General features: G+C 40.2%; 2 protein-coding genes across 3 annotated transcripts in view; both read right to left on the bottom strand.

Moving 5' to 3' along the window:
- The window catches only part of LOC119661496 (dmX-like protein 2), a 58,834-nt gene extending 45,594 nt beyond the window's left edge, over positions 1-13,240 (bottom strand). The window contains exon 1 of one of the 2 annotated variants that reach the window (XM_038070860.1): positions 12,831-13,240. In XM_038070860.1, the coding sequence (XP_037926788.1) occupies positions 12,831-12,917 (87 nt within the window). In that variant the 5' untranslated portion in view covers positions 12,918-13,240. The remainder of the gene's footprint in view (positions 1-12,830) is intronic. The other variant, XM_038070861.1, reaches the window with a different exon arrangement.
- A 6,029-nt stretch (positions 13,241-19,269) lies between these two features.
- LOC119646287 (39S ribosomal protein L34, mitochondrial) lies at positions 19,270-19,839 on the bottom strand. The gene is made up of 2 exons (XM_038046698.1): positions 19,694-19,839; positions 19,270-19,640 (listed from the first exon to the last, which is right to left on the bottom strand). Exons 1-2 carry the CDS (start codon positions 19,723-19,725, stop codon positions 19,394-19,396), a joined length of 279 nt encoding a protein of 92 aa, XP_037902626.1. The 5' UTR covers positions 19,726-19,839; the 3' UTR covers positions 19,270-19,393.
- Between the last annotated feature and the right edge of the window lie 47 nt (positions 19,840-19,886).

Raw genomic sequence — 19,886 nt, 5'->3', positions numbered from 1 at the left:
GTCCGATGTGATGCCGGACATTTGGAATTGTGCTTCCAAATGCACGAACCACAGCTCGGGGTTCCGCCGCCAAAACGGAGGAACGCGTACGGCGAGGGCGGTCACTTGCGGGTCCGATGGGCCTGCCGCGTCCTTATTGTCAAAAGACATTTTTCTTACAGAGAAGTACGAGATTGAGATGTAAACGCGGTGAGTTTATACTGAAACGCGTTGAACTTTACACCGACACGGCAGGCCGCACCCACAAATGCACGCACGAAACGAGAAAAAAAAAAAAAAAAATGATGAGCGAAGCGGACGCTCTCCAGCGCAGACCGAAAACACCACCAATGAAAATGGTGAACTCGCGATGCTAAACACCTCTTCGCCGTCTCTTGCAGCGATTTCAATCTTTTATTACTATTTTTTTTAAAACTTCTAATGTATTGAACAATAATAAATTACAATAATGCTTCGCTGCTGCGGCCTCTTTGGTGAAGACGGCGTTGATGTGAAGGCGGCGGCGGTGGTGGCGGCTTCTGCTGCAGCGATGGTGGCGGGGTCTTCGGTGTCTGCCTGATAGCGGTGATGCTGGTGTCGGTCAGCTGCGCTGATCTTGACGGCGAGGGCTGCAGTGACGGCGGCGGCTTCGACCTCTGCGGCGATGGTGGAGACGATTCCGGCGGCGGAAGTGGCTGCGGCAATGATGGTGGCTGGGGCTGCGTTGATGGCGTCTGTAGCGACAGCGGTGGCAGCTGCTGCGTCTGTGGCAGCACCGATGACAGCTGCTGCGTCTGTGATGGCAGCGGTGGTGGTTGCGGCGACTGTGGACGGCAGCGGTGGCGGCGACGGGGACAGCCGTTTGCTGCTGTTGTTGATCGTTGTGACAATGATGACTAGTCCGGTGCGTGAAAGGTGTTGTGCAGGAGGGCGTGCGTACGGGAAGTCGCGTGAAAATCTACTTCTGGAGAGGATCCGACGTGTGTCGCGCAGTACACTGTGTAGAGAAGGTTTTCTCACGTTTTTTCTTGCCTCTGCTCCGACTCGGGATGTGGAGATGCGACACGTTTTCGTGATGTTTACAACGGCACTCCACACTCAACTGTAGATGCGAACGCGTGAAAATCACTTGCCGTACGGTCTACTGATGTTTTTGATAGATTTCTCGGTGTTTGGAAGTTCTATTTCTGCCGTGTTGCTCGGACGAATTTTGTCGTCAATAGAGCTTCACCAATGGCGGCGATGGCGGATAATTTGTCGTTTTTTAAATATCGGGGTCACCAATTAAGTATTTAACATTACTTATATTTATTATAATATTTAAGTTAACATTTATTATTAAATTAGTTATACATGTTATTTGACCTAATCTTAGTCGGCGGACTCAACTTCCGTTTTCCTATTTTTAATTCAAAGGACTTCAGTATTTATTCATATATTCGAACTTAATATTACAAATCAGAGACATTTACGAAAAACATAATTACTGCATTAGATTAATTTTTTGTGTCTACTACGTTTTAGACAACAACTCATGGCACACTTTTCTGCGATCTTTCACTCCCGTGGCGTGCTACGCAAAGTGGATAGATCCGCGCCATCTATTCGCTCGCACTCGCAACATTCGAAATAAATTTCGAATGCTGCGAATCCTGCCGCGCCACAATTTAATGTAGACAAAATCTAAGAATTGCATTTCACGCTATGGATTTTAGGATTAACCAGCAAGCTTTTATTTTATATTCGGCTGATTTATCAGACTTACATTATACTTATCTAGCAAATTAGCAGTATCATCCTGAATAATTAAAACTTTCAAATCGTCTTGGATCTATGAGACTTTTATAAAACATGGAGAATCGGTGTTTGCTGTCGATATTTTCGATTTAGGCCCATTGTAGTTGAAAACCATAGGTATCTTGCGAAGAAGCCAGTAAATTCTTTTCACCGAATATAATATGTACTAATCGAAAGCACAAAGCAGATATTAGTTTTCATATTGGTTGCATAAGGGAGGAGTGCGGGGGTCCGAAGGAGGTAAATTATTTCAAGATCTTGTTCTCAGAAACTACCCAACCAAAAAATCTGAAAAAAATCATAGTGATTTGTGCACATGGCAACTAGGCCTCAAACTACTCCCCGTTACCATATCTACTCAAATAAAGTTAAAAACAGTATTTATATATTCAGTGCATCCTAGATCCCTAAAATATGGAATAAGATAGACTTTAATAGGATGCATCATACTGGTACGTTTGATTGAAATCCTACTATTATTAACAAAATTATAGTAGGTCAAAGTTACCCCTTTTCACGTCAAATCATTTCTCCATACAAAATAAAACGTCAGTACCACGTCGAATTGAATATCGGGTATATTCACCACGAGTTATGTATAAGTGGAACCATCGTATGCTCAAATATTTTTACATAAAAAATCAGCAAAACTTTTCATACTTGAAGCGTTCAGCTTCCGGTTTCCCCACTTGTTTACTGGTATTCTATAAGTCCATCCCTGACTAGCATGTATACCAACTTTCAGCTCAATTATTTTATTAGTATATGTTAGCTATGAGAGCTTATTGAAGAAGCTGTAAGCGTGAAAATATAGAAAACAGAGAAACGTGCTATCAACAATTGCTTCCTATTGAAAGGTTGAACAGCGCTTCAAATCAAAGAAAAAATGGATTCAATACTAAAAGACTCTTCCCCATTATATTCAACATTCAAACAGTGTTGTGGGAAGAATTCTGAATTTAAAAAAGGTTGCACGTCCAGGACGCCCGGTTGACATTGCCAATGTCGAAATGATTGGAAGGTAAAAACATTTTTTTTTCGGCAACTGAGAATAGCGCGACTGTTTTTTGGGACACAAAAGGAATTATCTTCATTTATTACCTTCAAAAGAATAAAATTATCACTGAGAGAGTCTGAATGATGAAGTGCAAAAAAAGACGACATCTCGCGGAAAAACTCTGCTTTCTCGATGATAACCCACTATGGACGGTCCATCGTTGCAATGGCTAAAATCACAGAGTTGAATTTCGAATTATCTTTCCATCTAGCATATTCATTAGATTTAGTCCCCAGTGACTTTCATTTGTTTACTAACATCAAACAATGGCACAGAGGTAAACAATTTGGGGAGAACGAGGAAGTTATTGATGCTGTAAATGAAGAACTTGATGATTTACACTGTAAAAATGCCAACACAAAAAAAATATTCGCACTCAACATTTTTATGATTCCACCTTTTTAATTATGTCTAGCCAACCTTTCGTCTCACCTAATGACGTCTGTTTTGGAATTTAAAGTTAAATAATGGTGTTATATGGATTGTCATATTCACATTTCGCTTGGAGATTTGGAAGGAGAAAGAGTGAAACCCCTAATTTTGTGTGAAAAAAATGTCAGGAAGGAAAAAATTAAGTGTTGAGGAAAAGGCCCGTATTCTGATTTTGCGGGAACGGGGTGATAGTGATAGGGAAATAGGGAGAAAAATCAATTATTCTGAGACAAGTATTAGATTTTTTTAAAAAAAAGTATGGTAGAGATGGCAGTCTGGGACGAAAACAAAGGAGCTGGAGGAAGTAGGTAATTACTCCCCGAGCCAGGCGGTCATTAGAGAGAGCATTCTCAATTACGTACTGAATTGATGGAAGTGGGGAAAAAAACCCGATTTTAATGAAGGCTATGCTCGAAAAAGGCTAAATTTGGCGACGTGACAGGACTGTGGACGATTGGAGGCGAGTTATGTTCTCAGATGAATCAAAATTCGATTTGCTGGGATCTGACAGTCTGCCCCCTGTGTGAAGAAGACAAGGAAAGAGATTTGAACCCCAATGTGTTGTTCGAACTGCACGACATTTTCCCGTAGTAATAATGTGGGGATGCATTTTGTAAGCGGTGCTGTCAACGTAGAAAAGTGTAAATACCCACACGAATTGCAGAGGTGATTAGGGCGAAAGGCGGTCATACGAAATACTAAAGACCGAAAATAAAAAAAAGCGAAAATTAATTTCATCTAATTTAACATTAATAGATACTATTTTCATTAAAAAATCGTTTAACAAATTGTTTGTGTATATGTTTATTTTTGTCGCTTTTTTTTGTATTCTACTATTAACAAACAAATCTTCGACGAATGTAGCTTTTCTTCCAAAACTTCAACTTTCCTTTCCACCATATTCTTTGAATAGAACTTTTGCTGGTGTGAATAATAAGAATTCCACATGCAATCATATGAAGCACAACCTTATTCTCCAGCTTCATGATAAACCTGAAAAACATCTTCTGAATTTGGATTTTCTTTCAGACTCGCATTGCGAACAGGTTTTTCTTTATCAGGCCCAAAAACTTTTCACCGTACCCTCGAAAATAAAAAAAATATCTGGGTGTGAAAACCTTCACTTTTTTTTCGGTTTAGTCAGAATTTAAACTTTGAAAAATTTTAATAAATAAATGAGCGTTTCAAAAAACCTTATAAATCATTCGACCGATCTATTTTGGCTCTAAAAAAACATATGCTGGTTATTTAAGACGTTCAGTTTATTGCAATTACGTTCTCGATATTGCAAAAAGCCAATTGCAGTTAGTAATGTGGTTGTTTCGTGGTTTCCTTTGTTTGCATATAGAATATAAGAAACTTAACATTTTATAGCTGTGCTGAGTGCATTTACAATATCACCGCGTGACTTGAATGTAAGCTGCGACAGCCGGAAACTTGGGCTTCCCTACTGAAGAAGACACGAATAAAAAACAAAAACAGCACTTGAAAACAAAGATCTGTTTATGAAAACTATGACACTATTCTAGAACATTATGAAGGATAGTAATATTTCACAATTGAATTTTTTTCTTAACTAAAGCGACACTTTTCGTTGGTTTTTAAGTTACACGGTTAACGGCTACTGGTTGCGTTTGCTTCGCTGATCACAATGCTATTGGAGGATTTAATGAAAACCAATTATTATTAACCGGGATGTCTGGAGTTCCTTATTAAGGCAGGTCTAGACTGGATACCGGTTGTTGCGCCGTTGATGATGATGATGAATTATTATTAACAAAGCTATGTCTTTCATGTTAATTTACTGCACCCTAACTATTATCCTTTATGGTTAATGTCAGCATAACATTCAAATGTCTGACATATTGAATGCATATATGATCATACACCAAAATATTCTTGCATAAGAAGTACACAAAACCTTTTATACCTGAAGTACCGAGCTTCCGGTTTGCGACTTGTTATACGCAAGTACTGCAGCTTATTTTTAATTCTCAATAATCTCCCTTGGCATGGTTACATAGTTTTCCCCGATAGCGATTAGCGATAAGACAGCTGATCAAATAGGGAGAGAATTAACTTAAATCTAAACAAGATAATAACCCTCAAAACAAATCACTTTCTGAAAATCTGTTTCCTGAAATCTTTTTTTCGTTCAAATAGACTATATATGATTATGGTGGGAATTGGACAAAACAGAAAATAGGTAGGTTCAAATAAAGTCCCGATTTAATAAATTCGCGAGTGTAGAAATTAATTCCCAATTTTCTATTCTTCCAAACAAGGTAAATTATCAACCTCATTTATCATCGGGGCGAACATCTAAACCGCGACGCAATATCAAGTAAGAAAAGATAAGCCCCATTATTCATGAACATATGACTGGAAAATATTGTTTTACCATCTACAACAGGCGGATCTGTTATCTTTCAGTTATTTTACTTTTCATACTTTTCACGTAAGTATTCATCGTCAATTGTCTTCCCTCATTTTGATTTAGCGACGACGAGGACTTGAAATCAACAATACAATGTTCAAATATGACGTCCGGCGTCGCAAACGTAAATATTATTTAATTTAGCGCTGATAACTAGTGTGTGAGATCTATATTGTTTGAGAAAAAACTAGCGATCGATCTATGATAGAAGAAAATGGAACAATTTTTTGGACATCAGTTTTTGGAGCATTTTCATATTTTCATCATTTCGGCGTTCATTAATATTCTATTTGCAGTAGAGAAGATTTGCACACTTGGATGCAACATTCAGCTTTCTAATTATAGTTGTTTGTACAGTTGTGTTAAGTAGATATGCAATGAATGACGGCATGCACTTAGTGGGTCTGAGAAAGACTGAAATGTCTTTTTTGCTAATGGAATGATAGCTTTTGATATTCGACGCCAAAACACATTTCAACTTCTTTTTTGTTTTAGTAATTTTATAAGTTTATACATGATAACGATATAAAACATCATTTTATAATCGTTGAACTTCCATCCGCCTACGACAGACAGATGTCACCCATTGTTTTAGCAGAAATAACTGAACGAATCATAACTGATATTAATGGAAATATGGGAACTAGTTATACAATTTTCATTAATGTTGGCAATCAACTAAAGTAGATATAAATATTACGCATACCCAAATCAAAGCCAGGTTGTGTTGTAAATTTATCATGCGCTGTCTTGATCAAAAAGTTCTCAAAATTACTATCGTGGGGGGTTCTTACTGATTTGCTTCAAGTCCTCTTTTTTCCTGTTATCTTGCCACATCTGTTACCAACATTCGCTCTAAATTTGGAAAGTGAATTTAAGAAAATGAAACTCAATTTGCAACGAGTTCGTATTAAATTTTGCAGCATGACATGATTTTTTTAGTTGCATCCGGAATCGAGCGTGGGCTTTTCAGGTGTCAACAAGGTGCTGTTAATGAGTCGAGACCGAAATAACTATGTAGTTTGCAGCCGAAAAAGAAAGGGATTCTCACTGTTTTCATCGACTACACAGAGTTGTGCACTACGACATTTTTGTAATGTCAAACAGTAAATAATAGGCATTGCTTGAGGCTTAAATCCGTACCCTTTTTGTCAAAGAAAGAATTTGTGAGCAAACAACTCGTGGATTTTGTACCCTCACACAATACCATTATTATCCCCGCGTTTCGGAAACTATGAAGATATCGATTTTGATGAATATTCTGGCATTTGTACTTTGAATTTTGTAGGCTGTCGCAGCGGAACAATCTCATTGTTTTCAGAGGGATTTGGACCGTGACTGGATGTCGGACCCCAAATCACGGGCGAATGAAATGCTGACCTCTTTGCCCTCTACAGGGCTCCGTAGTCCTATAGTATACCGTTACGGTCTTGAGTGAAATGCTCTAACACTCTTCAAGGTCCAGGTCCAATTGGATTGTCGCGCCAACGATTTATTATATTGGATGCACCATGATAATCACCTATGTAGTCAACAAGTTATCAGCCCAATCCAAGGAAAAAGGAATGAATGTCCTCAGCAATGGCTTATTTTCGCCTTGCCTACAATAAATTCAATGGGAGAAACTATAGTGAATATCCCAGCAGGAATAAAATAGTAGAGCAACGATACCACTAGACCACAGGTATGCGCAACGAGTTGAGAAGATCAACATACTCTACGTCAGGTCAACAAAAAATCCAAAAAATAAAAAAAAAATGTTGTGATTATGGATAAAGAGGACTACAACTCTGCAATGCGGGAGAAACTATCAAACCGAAATTTCTTCAAGTTACAAAACAACCCCTCAACGGACTAAATCAAATGGGTTTCAGAAGACCTAAAAGAAGTAGCACTCATTGTCGAGAAGATCATGAAATTAAGGATACCGGACCCATCCTCACCACGGATGAGATGTTAACCGAAGATCCACAAGGAGCGTAACGAGTTAAGAAAGATTATCGCCGATTCGAATTTGCCAACATACCACATAGTAAAATTGTTGGCCACCGAATGCTTCCAAAAATAGAAATCTATACAGCCAGCACACCTTAAGGAACTCCCCCGAACTGATTGAAAAACTAAGAAAGGTAGGACTCATCCAAGACAACGAAATGCTAGTGTGCTGATGTCAAAGCACTTTTCCCAAACACTCCCATAATACAAACAAACACCAACTGGGGCTGTGACTCAACACACTGGACAACGCGCCACAATGGAGAGGGAAAGTAAATGTTTATTCTAAACTAACCTTAGTTTATATGAACGAAAATTACTTTACGTTTCCAAAACCCCAAAATGAGTCGCAATGGGTAACCCTCTATCACCACTGTTTTCGGAACTATTTATTGCATCGACCGAAACTATTATTAATTATATTACGTAGAAAGGGACAATACCGAGGGTATGGCTCAGGTATATTTGCGATAGTAGAAAAAGGAAAAGTTGAGGATATTTTAGTCACTATTAACAAGGACCATCCCAACTTAACATTCACCACCTAAAGAGGATCTAACGGAAACATTCCGTTTCTGGATCTCAAAATATCAAATGTGGACGTGCAACTCGGATTAGAAATATATAGGAGATCGATCGATACCCAAAGAACGATTACAGCAAAATTTAACCACAAATACGCACAAAATATGACGGCCTACACTTGTTTGAATCATAGATTGATCAAGCATACATTGACAGCCGAGGACGTCGAAAACGGATATAATCCTAAAGAAATCGAACGATTGATGAAAAGAAATCTATATCTGGCTAACACAAATGAGCACTCCAAATTGTTCAACAACAATCAAACTAACAACGGGGACAGATAAGCTTACCAATATCTGACAGGTTCTATCGACTTGATACACACCTGAAGCAGTTCAATATTGTTGGTTCGAGCAAGAAATCGACCTTAGCACGATAATTATTGAGCAAAAAAGATGCATGCAATGACTGCATACGAAGCAACTTGTCTCTAAACGATTCAATGAACATATGAGATGGATCTAACAGCAGGTAGCAATCCATATAGTCAAAGAGAACAGCGTGAACATCAGCAACCTGGACCTGCTGCAATACGTGCGAAGAAAAAACACACTAAACACCTGGGAAAATTTAGAATAACTACCGAAAGACCCTGCCAAACTATTAAACACCGATCAGGGACCGATATTTTACAGCGCTAAATACTATAGACAATTTTGTTAGATTAAACGTGACTTTTTAGATTATTTTTCAACCAAAAAACTTTATTATTTGGCCAACATGACGGAAAAGTTTTTGAAAAATCTCTGGACTATGCCAATTGTTTCCACGAAATGTTACATTTTTGTTGAGGATAATAGCAGAGTTATATTCGAGACCCGGAGGAGTATTACGTTTTGATATACATATCAGAAGCAAACCTATACTAACCAATACCTGAACGGTGCTTACCACTACCGAGTGCCCTGTTTCTTTTCGAAGGCAGAGCTTTGTTACATCCAGCTGAGAAAATCCCACTCAAGCAAAACAATGGAAAGTATTTCAGCAAATAGGTGCGAAAATAAATTTCTATGCAGTGCTTTTTCAAGAGATAAACATTTGACTTCATGTGATGTTTCAAACGGTTGAGTCAAACTATCAAACTACTACCGGTAAAGATTCAGTATCTTCACCTGAAAAACAAAATCAACAACAAGAAGGAGTGATGTAGACGGTGGCGAGGGATATGAAATTGAAGAGACTTCTCGAGACAAAGAAAAGGGGTCAACTATTTACGAAAGGAGACAAGGAGAAGAAAAGACAATAGAAATTGTCTGAATATGAAAAAGCTATAGAAATTCGATGGATATGTGCGAAAAAAAGTCAATGTGGATATGGAGGATCCGACTTTTGAGGAGGCAATCTTGAGTGGAAGAAAGCTATTGAAAAAGAGACGATTCCATTTAAAGAAAATGAGACTTCGATGTTCACGCCTACATCAATAGTGCGAAATCGATTACTCCCAAGTAGAGTTCAGCGGTAATCCTGGCAACACAATCGAAAAATACAACGTCAGATTGGAAGTCAAGAGATTCAGTCAGCGTTAGGCGGTTGCCTGTTGTCAGCGCTAGGAAATTATCTATAGACGGGAATGATCAAAACAATAATTAGCATGGCCGTAAAGGAACATAGGGATCTTGTTCAATTCAATGGGTACACTACATTTCCGTATGGAAACCCACTAAGGGTTCAATGGCAACCGTATATGTAAATTGGACTTCGTTTTGGATTTTCACTGTTTCTTAGGCGTATAGTTGGTCGCTGATCAATTTTCTATATTCGCATAAGTTGATCGATGTCAAGGTTCATTTCGCCCGTTTCTTCACTAATTGGTGGAAATTGCCAAGCTGGGGTTACACAGCGACCAGATGATGTCAAAGCATGTCGTTGTGTAGATTATGCTTCTAGTCCCGATTGAAGAATTATCTTGCCATTTTCCTCTGTTTTGCTAAACCCGAACTCCACCACCGTGTTCTCCTATTCCTTCGCTCAATTGGACTTCCGCGGATTTGAAAATATAGCAACTGTCTATGTCCATTGCAAGTCTATGTGCTTGTCGTCCGTGAAATGGATTTTGTTTGAAGTGGGTCACACCCCGATATCGACGACTTCTCGTCTAACCGCATTGAAGAAAAGTATTTCACGACTAAATTGAGGATCTGAAGTTCTGCTTGATAATTGCTTGTTTCTGTTAGACTTCCCCAACAAATGTGGTGGGCGTTGACATCGCGACCTGCTATACATCCATGCCTTCATACTTGGCATATTGGGTAACTTTGATGAATGCTCCAACAGAAACTTTATCCTCGCCATAAGGAAAGTAAAGAATCAGAGAATCGCTTGGCTTCCTACTTTCATTGGCAAACAATTAATCAGTTCGGGAATTAAGTTCCTAAGTTCTGCATCTACAACACCTGGATCTCGGATGAAATACGGAAATGTTTTGTAGCAATTGATCCGGCGACTAATGATTTGTGATGCATTACATCTCAAGGTGCCGTGACCTCGACTTCCCTTCGACTGGTGTTGAGATAGACGCTTGTAATGTGATACCGCCAGGTCCGCAGCGCGTTTGTTCCCGGGCCTACTTAAGGTACTTTTCGGAAACGCAAATATTTCCCCAAAAACTCACTGTCCATCATCTTCCTTTTAAGATAGTTCTGGACATAAGCTGTTCCACAAACTCAACGTCAATGCGTTCCCTAAGCAGAACCCAAAAATATAGAACATCTTTCTATGCTCTTAATCACCTCAACTTCTTTTAAGATTCAGTTCCCTATCTTTCTTCAGTTACACTGATTTTCCTGCCTACGAATTTAATTCGTTTATGCACCAAGTTCAGAACTGAATTCAACCAAGGGTGAAAACAGATTGCCTAGATGGCAGGAAATATGCCCTGTTATCTTCCTTAGAATGTAATTAAACTAGATAAAGTTGCGGATACAACCTCGGATACAAAAATTGTTATCATGCTTTAGACACTTTGCACACATACTAAGGAACATTCAAGGTTTTCAGTGGAAATGACTCACCCTGGTAACTTGTATCAGGACAGGACGGGCATATTTTTAATGAACTGAAAGGTCCTGATGATGTTAACTCGTAAATGCTCCAACAGATTCATCTTGGCAGCATATGGAAACTACGTGAGCACCCAGCAAAACACAACCAGGAAGTAGTGAGCCAGAAATCCCGAAAATGATTGATTAGATGCCATACCTTCAAGTAGTTTGAGAACTTCGGTAATAAGGCACTGAAGGACGTAGTCGATGCACCGAAAGGATATAGGTAGGAATGGGATCAAGAAAATGGTAAGCTAGAAGGAAGAGAAAAAATCACACAATTTTTTCACCTTCGATGCTCAAGGCAATTGAAACGTGGTGCCGAGAGAGTTACCCATAAAAAGGCGTTAGAAGGGATGTAAACTACTAATGGAAAATTTAAATATTTCAACATCATCCAATTTAATATCTTTGATTAGAAAACATTTGTCTCGGCAACCAATCAAGGATATCCCACTAAAATGGGTGGAAAATGTTCAACATCTACGAGTGAATTACGCCAGGCGTTGTGTTGGACAGGTAGAATGATTTGTAATTAAAAGCCTGTTACGCTACAGCAAGAACATTACAACAAACGCCGAATCGAGAGGAAAAGCGCAACAGTTATGTGTGCAATCGCAGAGAGAAACACAAGTCCAACTGTGAATTTTTATGTAACCACTAATAAAAACAATTAAGTACGCTCGGCGATTTGCTTGTCTCAGGCTCCGACTCAAGTGCAAATTTTCTGTTCATTACTCGAAACTCCCGCGTGTCTACGCCTGACTATGCTTAACGACATCGGGCACAGGTCTCCCTGCTGGCCCCGTCCCCGGTAGCACCATTTATATGTCAAGTAGAACAAAAATGATTAGATATATTTCATGGCTCGTAAGAAAACAACACTGACAAGACGAGACCACGGGCACTAGCACGGCAAATAGGAATTACATCAGAGAATGCTCAATGCCGAACTAATGTTGGGGTGGCCGCCAAGCCGTTTCTCAATGCTTAGACGATTGAGCCGCTACTGTGGAAAGGTTGGTGCTCGTGGATGCTGTGGTGCAGCAGGTCCTCGTACAACCCAGATACAGTCCTTGAGTCTCTAGCATATCTTCCTCATTTCACTGCCCTTATCTCGATCCCCGGTAAACTAGCGACAGTCACCTTCCACGAGATAAGCGAGACAACGTTGAAAGACATTCGCCTTATCGTAGCAAGATAAGTCCTCCATCTGAAATCCGCACACAATTTTGAAACGCCCTAAACTCGGCCGAGTCGCAGTCGCCCCAAACTCTGTCGCCTGCTCCCTCTCCAGAGGTCGGGGTACAATTACCCGTGCACGTCACTGTAGCGACAGGCGAGGACTGCGGAGCGTAAGAACAAGTCATCAGCTGACTCGTACTTGGGTTTTCAAGGCAGTTCGATCCAGATAATCTGATGGAAAATCAATGTCTGGCATCCGCCAGCCAGACATCCTGTCGCGCGGAGCTAGAGCGCCCGTCATGAATCCGTAGCAACTTACGGTAAAGGGGATTCCTTCGACGGAGCCGACTGCATAGCATCGATCACCAGCATTGCAGGCACCACTCAGTATCTGATGACGATTCATTTTCACTAGATTCCAATAGCCTTCACTCGCGCACTTTTCACGCACTCCTCTTGCACAACGAACGGGAAATTTCTTTTTTCAGTTTTCACAGGGGACAATATAACACTTCGACATCTTTTTTCAGAGCACTAACTTGCGCGACGCATTTTCAATTTCGCACTCGTTTGAACGAAATGACGAGTTGTCAGCCATTTGCGCTAATTCTCACTCGACTCACGCGAAAACCATGAAACGAGAAAAGACGAGCAACAGCACACGAAATGCGAACTGAGAAAAGTCAAGTCAGCACTCAGAAATTTTTTCCTCTTCGATGAAGGATGACAGATCCAATCAATAATACGAGCAATGAGGTACTAAATGATTTTGTAGGATTGGAGTAGTTCGAGGGCAGTACCTACCGGACGGTAGGTGGCACTGGGGATTGTATAGTAGTTGCCGTTGGTAATTTGAAAATTTTCTAGAGGTTTGTTGTATGATAGATTAGCATTTATACACACAGATCAATAGATATTTCGGGCAACACAAGTTTCGTAAAAGTTAAACGAACCTGTTTTCTAAAGGAAAAATGGACATTATCGGATCAGAAACAGCAAAAATTCGACCCAAAATTCAACTTTCAACAAGTTATGGGGAAATTTGACCGCATAATATCGTTTCACATTCCCGGTGAACAACTTGGCACCTTCGGCTTCGCTTGAGCGCACTGATAGCAGTCTTCTGCTTGAAGGAACAGCTCGCAGCTGTATATTATGATGAGTTTCTATATCATCATCAGATCGGGATGACTTCCTCCACCTCTTCAACTGGTGATCGATGTGAATTAGAAGTCTACCGTTAACGTCCCTCACAGGACCGTCGAGTTTGCGCATATTTGTATGAGGTGAAGGACAGGCAAAGTCTCTGAGCACTCAACTCTCCCATCTAATTGAATATCCTATATTCGATTATGTTACGCTGGAGCACATCAGCACTCCAGTTAGCGAATTATGCTCAGTCAGAATGAATACAAAATTTCTGCTAGTTTTTTTTTACTTTTCAAAGGATAAACTTTGCAGTATGTTTGTTAGGGACTGACAGGAAAGGCCGATGTTACTGATAATTCGATTTCTGGTTTTAGTCCTGACATGGGGTAAGCTGAAATCTTTTTTGTTAAGGCATCCAGATTTCATTTTCCTTTACTGTTTCAACATCCTTAACTGATTTTTTGGGCGCTCTAAGGACTGTTCAACGCCCCCAGCGATGCACTTGCCTTCTAATCGCTCATTAATCACAAAGGTTGCTGCCCTTAGGATCGATCCACTTCTACACTTCAACCTGAAAGACCATTGCACATTAATAATAATAATAATCGTTGGCGCAACAATCCATGTTGGATCAGGGCCTTGAAGTGTGTTAGAGCACTTCATTCAAGACCGTAACGATGCACTAGGAGGCAATGTGGTCAGCATTGCGCTCGCCCGAGATTATTACCCTGATTTGACTCAGGTACTCATTCACAGCTGAGTCGACTGGTGTCCGACGTCAAATCACGATACAAATCCCACTGCCACCAGCGAGATTTGAACCGCGACCTTCCGTACGACAGCCTTGCGCTCTAACCACTCAGCTATCCGGACAACCGGACAATTGCACATTGTCCCAGGAAAAAAGCCCACTTCACATTATTATTCAAAAAGTAAACTTTTTCTCCAGAATTCTGTTCTGAATTTGAGCTGTAGAAGACCTAGGTATATCCTGCCACGTATTCTTCTGGTTCGCCGTTCCAGGATAACTGTGAATCACAAGGCATTATAAAAACGGTATTCAGTTCTCTCAACATCTCTTCAAATGCTTTGCGCCCCTCACGTCTGTTGTTTCCTCATAGCTAGCTAAGCAGCCTATGAGCTACTCTCATTGCAGTGATTTGAATATATATATCTAAGGGCTGCAAATTGAGAAGTGCATCTAGAGCTGCGCTGGATGTCGTGTTGATGGCACCTATGATTCCCAGTTTACAGTGTAAACTCTTTTGTCTGACCTTCACCTATCACACTATGGATGCATAAGCGAGCCTAAGTCGAAGCAAAGGTTAATCTGCACAGCCAATAATGTGTGAGAGGCTGTTTCATCTTGACCTCTTCAATATCCATGAACACTACCATCGCGTATTCATCTTTCAGAATTGCATCCTCCATCTTTGAAACCAAAGAATGAAGACCAGACTCAGAAGACTTTGCACACTAGTTTCCATTTAGTAGATGCTAACTTAGCGCCTTCCCATGGATGTGACGCACAATCCCTCTAAACATTTCAGTAAGAATGATACTAAACTGATCTGTCCGAAATTCTTTGGGTTTAAATAGTCATATTTCCTAAACTTCGGTATAAAGACTATTTTAACCTTCTGCCAAGAGGTAGTAGGCACGTAGCTCACAGATAAATATTTTTTAGCAGTCGCTCTAGCTACGCTGGATAAATGCCGTCCATGGCAGAGACAAGAGATAGTTCGAACAAAAATTTGGGTTGAGGAGGATAAGATGTAGATGGTTATGTAGCTGTCAGGATTGGTAGTGGTTTGATTCTTTTTAGACGAGAATGAAGCCAACGCTCGGACGCTCTAGTCATCAAAAATTGGAATACATGATGATATGGATGTAACTTCAATAAAAAGCCTGAATCATTTTGATATCTCACATCGTTGTTGTTTAATTTAAATTGACTTCCCTATCTTTCTTATCTGGTCACCCAGTTGTTGATATTGAGTGCGAACCTCGGGTTCTTTTATATCCAATTGGAGTTTCCAGAAAGGTGAGCGATTACCTTTCCAGAAACTATTTTCTTATTAGGAAATCCTTATTGATTATTAAATACGTACCCTAGTATCATAAAATTTGTACGAATGATGGGAACTTGTACGACTGTTGGAACTCATCAATTTCAAAGTGATTTTCATCCCAATATCGTACTCTACTGTATAAAGATGCACAATACAATAACTGTTGCTTTCTTAATCAAATTTATTGTGATTGAAAACATTCTTAATATAGCAATCTACCTATTTGCCAAGTTATAAACTAGAGGGAAACATATGATTTTATTGAAACAAAATGTGTCGAAACCTCGTCAGTCACGTCCAAAGTTCGGATGAAACTATAAAAATAAATCAATATCGAAAGAGGCGGTCAAAGAGTACGAGTCACGATGGAATAAAAAACCAAGGAAACGTCTACTTAACCAACACCAACGGCTCTACTTCCAAATCCTATCTCCACCTCCATGCGGTGGTCGCTGAGAGTTCTTTCTTAATGAAAAACTCCAGAGGGAGAAGGATGAAGGCGAGTCTTCTACACCTAAAACGGGACAAATCCTACCAACTTGTCCTCCAGGTTGGGGGTTGGGTAGGGCTGACAAGCCTACGCGGAAAACCGAAGTTACGAAGCCACGGAAGGAGGCCACGGAAGGAGCCTCGGTTTGCAATGACGAACCCGGCAACGAAAACGGAACAACGATTTGTGCATTTTCCCATGGAAAGTGTGCTCCCTGTACAGACCGAATGCTGCTCAGTAGCTAGCTGATACCCTGTCCTAATATAAGGCTCATGTAATAGCATTGCAAGGGATGCGCTGGACAGGGACCGGTTTCCTGGAGAAGAGCCACTACAACAATATATTATAGCAACCATTCAGTAAACAATGTGTTCGAAGTAGGTTTCCTAGTCAGTCAAAAAGTGAAACCTGCTGTTATCGGCTTTGAAAGCATAAGCGAAAGGCTATGAACTCTGCATTTAGAAATATAAGCCTCATTAACGTTCACATCCCCATTAAGGAGACGGATACCTTCTACGACGCAGTTGTTCGGACCTACGTAGCCTGTCCCAAGTATGATATAAAAATCATACTTGGAAATTTTAACAGTCAAGTAGGGACATATTTAGGCGATATGTTGGCTCCCATAGCTTACATAAGGATACCAATGACAACGGACTGCAAATTATTCAATTAGCAGTATTGCATTAAATGGTTGTTGGAAGTACCTGGTTTCCAGGAAAGTGATCCACAAACATACGTGGGTCTTTCTAGACGGGACCTCTTTCAACCAAATTGACCAAGTCTATTACAGATTACAAAAACTGTTTAGCTCCAAACTTCTCACTAAAGGGTCAAAGCTATTACTGTAGAAGATAATGATCTTGCCAGTCCTTATGTATTCCTGGGTTCTTAGTAACAAAAATTGCGAAATCTTGGCCGCGTTCAAAAGAAGAATCCTCATGTAAATTTACAGTATGGTTCGTCCAATATTTAAATTTGCATTATAGTTCATTCTTCTTCTGTCCTTTGTCCTTTTCTGCCTTTGTGGTTGGTTGCACCATTTTACTCTCTCAAAGCCCTGATTTGTATACATTCGCGAAGCTTTCAAATCAAATAAAAATAAAACTAGGTAGCTTGCTCCTACTACAATATATTTTAATAGTTAGTAAATACGTATACGTATACGTACTGAGGAAGAAAGTAAGTAGCTTTCGAAATACGTATTTACTAACTATTAAAATATATTGTAGTAGGAGCAAGCTACCTAGTTTTATTTTTATTTAGAAGAACTACAAGCATCGGAACGATAACTATCTTTCAAATCACCATCCAACGTATCAAACCGTTGCTTCAGTCGGCCTTTTGGTCTTTTCCCCATCAACTTTGATGTTTAGACCAATCTTGGCAAATGGATTCCCGTTAGCGCGATTTACGTGATTATACCACCGTACGCCTCTATTGCAATATTTCAATGATGGTGATACTTCGATCATTAAGAATATCAGTTGTGGAATGCCACTTAATCCAGGCTGCGCTAATGCGAGAAGCAATTTCATAACGCAGTTCACTATTGACTGATGATTGATCTGAGATGAACATTATATAATCTTAATTGCCTTGAGAGACTGAATATACTCGGCTCGTCCAACAAGGTCTGGATACTTTGGGTTTCAGGGGTTGGAAGGCAACGAGGGAGCGGATGAACTAGCCAAGAAGGGAGCAGGGATGCCTTTACATGGGCAAGAACCCTTCTGTGGGATCGGAAACGGTTTCATGGCTATGAATCTAAGAAACGAAGAGAAACGGTTGAGGGAAATATATTGGGCGGGCCTACCAGGGATGGAGCAGTCCAGGGTGCTTATTGGGGGATACGAACCCATGCGTACAAAGGATTGCTTAAACCTCACCAAAAAGAACCTCCGAATCATAGTGGGAATTCTCACTGGTCATTGTCGGCTGAACTATCACCTAGGGAAGCTAGGGATATCTACGGACACTGCCTGCAGGTTTTGTGAGGAGGAGGACGAAACCTCTATACACGTCCTGGGACAGTGTCCTGCACTTGTGCAAAGTAGGTCGAGACATCTGGGAGAACACTTACTACCAGATGCAAAGCTGAAACATCTGGAAGTGGGGAACATACTAAAGTTCTCAACGGTTACAGGCCTGCTTGAGATACTATGATCAATAGGTGCACTATAACCAGTAAAAGGGGCACAATAGTTCTTCAAGGACGCGTTGCGACTTTCCCTTAACAGAATAATAATAATAATTGCAGGAGTGCAGTAGAATTTGTATCTCGTGATTTGACGTCGGATACCAGTCGACTCAGTTGTGAATGAGTACCTGAGTCAAATCAGGGTAATAATCTCCACATTGCCTCCTACAAGCTATCCTGTAGTGTACCGTTACGGTCTTCAATGAAGTGCTCTAACACACTTCGGGGTCCTGATCCAATTGGATTGTTGCGCCAACGATTATTATTATTAATTGCAAAAGGCAGACTATCAAAAATCATTACTCAGGAATGAATACTTTCATTCGGAAGTTATTAGAGTTCGAAACTAAGGTGAATAAAATATAAATAAAAACACGGACTTTGGCTAACCGATTGATCATGTCGATGTATCGAAATGTAGATTGCCATCGACGCGATGATGAGGCTGTTTCGCGCCACGCCAATGTTCATCCTGTCTTATTACGTGGAAATACAATATGTAACTATGTGACTACCACTCAACAAAACTCCAAAGATCTTCTGTCACAGAATGGATATACGCATTATATATTGGTCACAATCCCCGGCAATCTTTTTCACTTTTCGAACAACGCTGAATATCCAGGTGAAATGGCATAATTTCCAGCAGCCTTACTTATTCAGATGAAATACCACTATGAGGAAGATTGTATTAGGTTAACCTCCAACTCTTCTAGAAGAGCAGTTGCGAAACTACAGATAGTAAGCCAGTGTCACACTACCAAAACTGAAGTCCGCGAATTAAACCTGGATAATTTCTGCAAGGATAGGCTCCTTGTAAGCCATAAGTAGAAAAAGATTTTTCAACTGTTATATTAATAACCATGTTTTATTTACAGGGATAAATCCAGTGCATCTTGGATGCACAGCGGCAATCTATTTCTACTTTATTTCTACACAATTATTATAATTCACTCCCTTCTGAACCTACTCTAGTGAGAAAGAACGTGACGTCCCTTCAATATTCGTCGCATAAGTACTCGTCGACCTGCAGGAGTTGACATCCGCTTTTCCCATCCGTGCACTCTTATCCTTTTCACTTCATTCGGCCGAGGAAAGTAGCATCGAATTTTCGTCCTCATTGAGAGATACGACCAAAGACCTCCAGCTCCCATCTCGATACCATCGCCGACAACCGGTTGCACTTTTGCAACTTGCAGGAAACTGCTCCCAAGGCATCTGAAGTGAATGTAATCTGTAACTATTCTGCGATAACTTACAATTCAAGTCACCTTTTAGTGATATTCATCAGAATATTTGCCATAGTTCAAGCTTCGAGGATAACACCGTCCACCACAGACCAAGAGGTTATGCTACTAGACAGCTGTCAACTTCACTCCGAGTAGATGGCACCATCAACGCCGAAAAGATTATGACATTTTCCTAATCAAGGGAGAAAGTTGAGGTATGCACCTGACTGTCATC

Source organism: Hermetia illucens, chromosome 1 (genome assembly GCF_905115235.1).
Source record: "Hermetia illucens chromosome 1, iHerIll2.2.curated.20191125, whole genome shotgun sequence".
Lineage (NCBI taxonomy): Eukaryota > Metazoa > Arthropoda > Insecta > Diptera > Stratiomyidae > Hermetia > Hermetia illucens.
The sequence above is the reverse complement of the archived record's forward strand: the minus strand, read 5'-3'. Positions and strand labels throughout refer to the sequence as shown.

Bases quoted from the DNA above. Each gene is read 5' to 3' on its own strand.
- LOC119646287 (XM_038046698.1), bottom strand. From the start codon at position 19,725: ATGGCAAATATTCTGATGAATATCACTAAAAG. The intron at 19,641-19,693 runs GTGACTTGAATT...CATTCACTTCAG, and splicing joins CTGATGAATATCACTAAAAG to ATGCCTTGGGAGCAGTTTCC.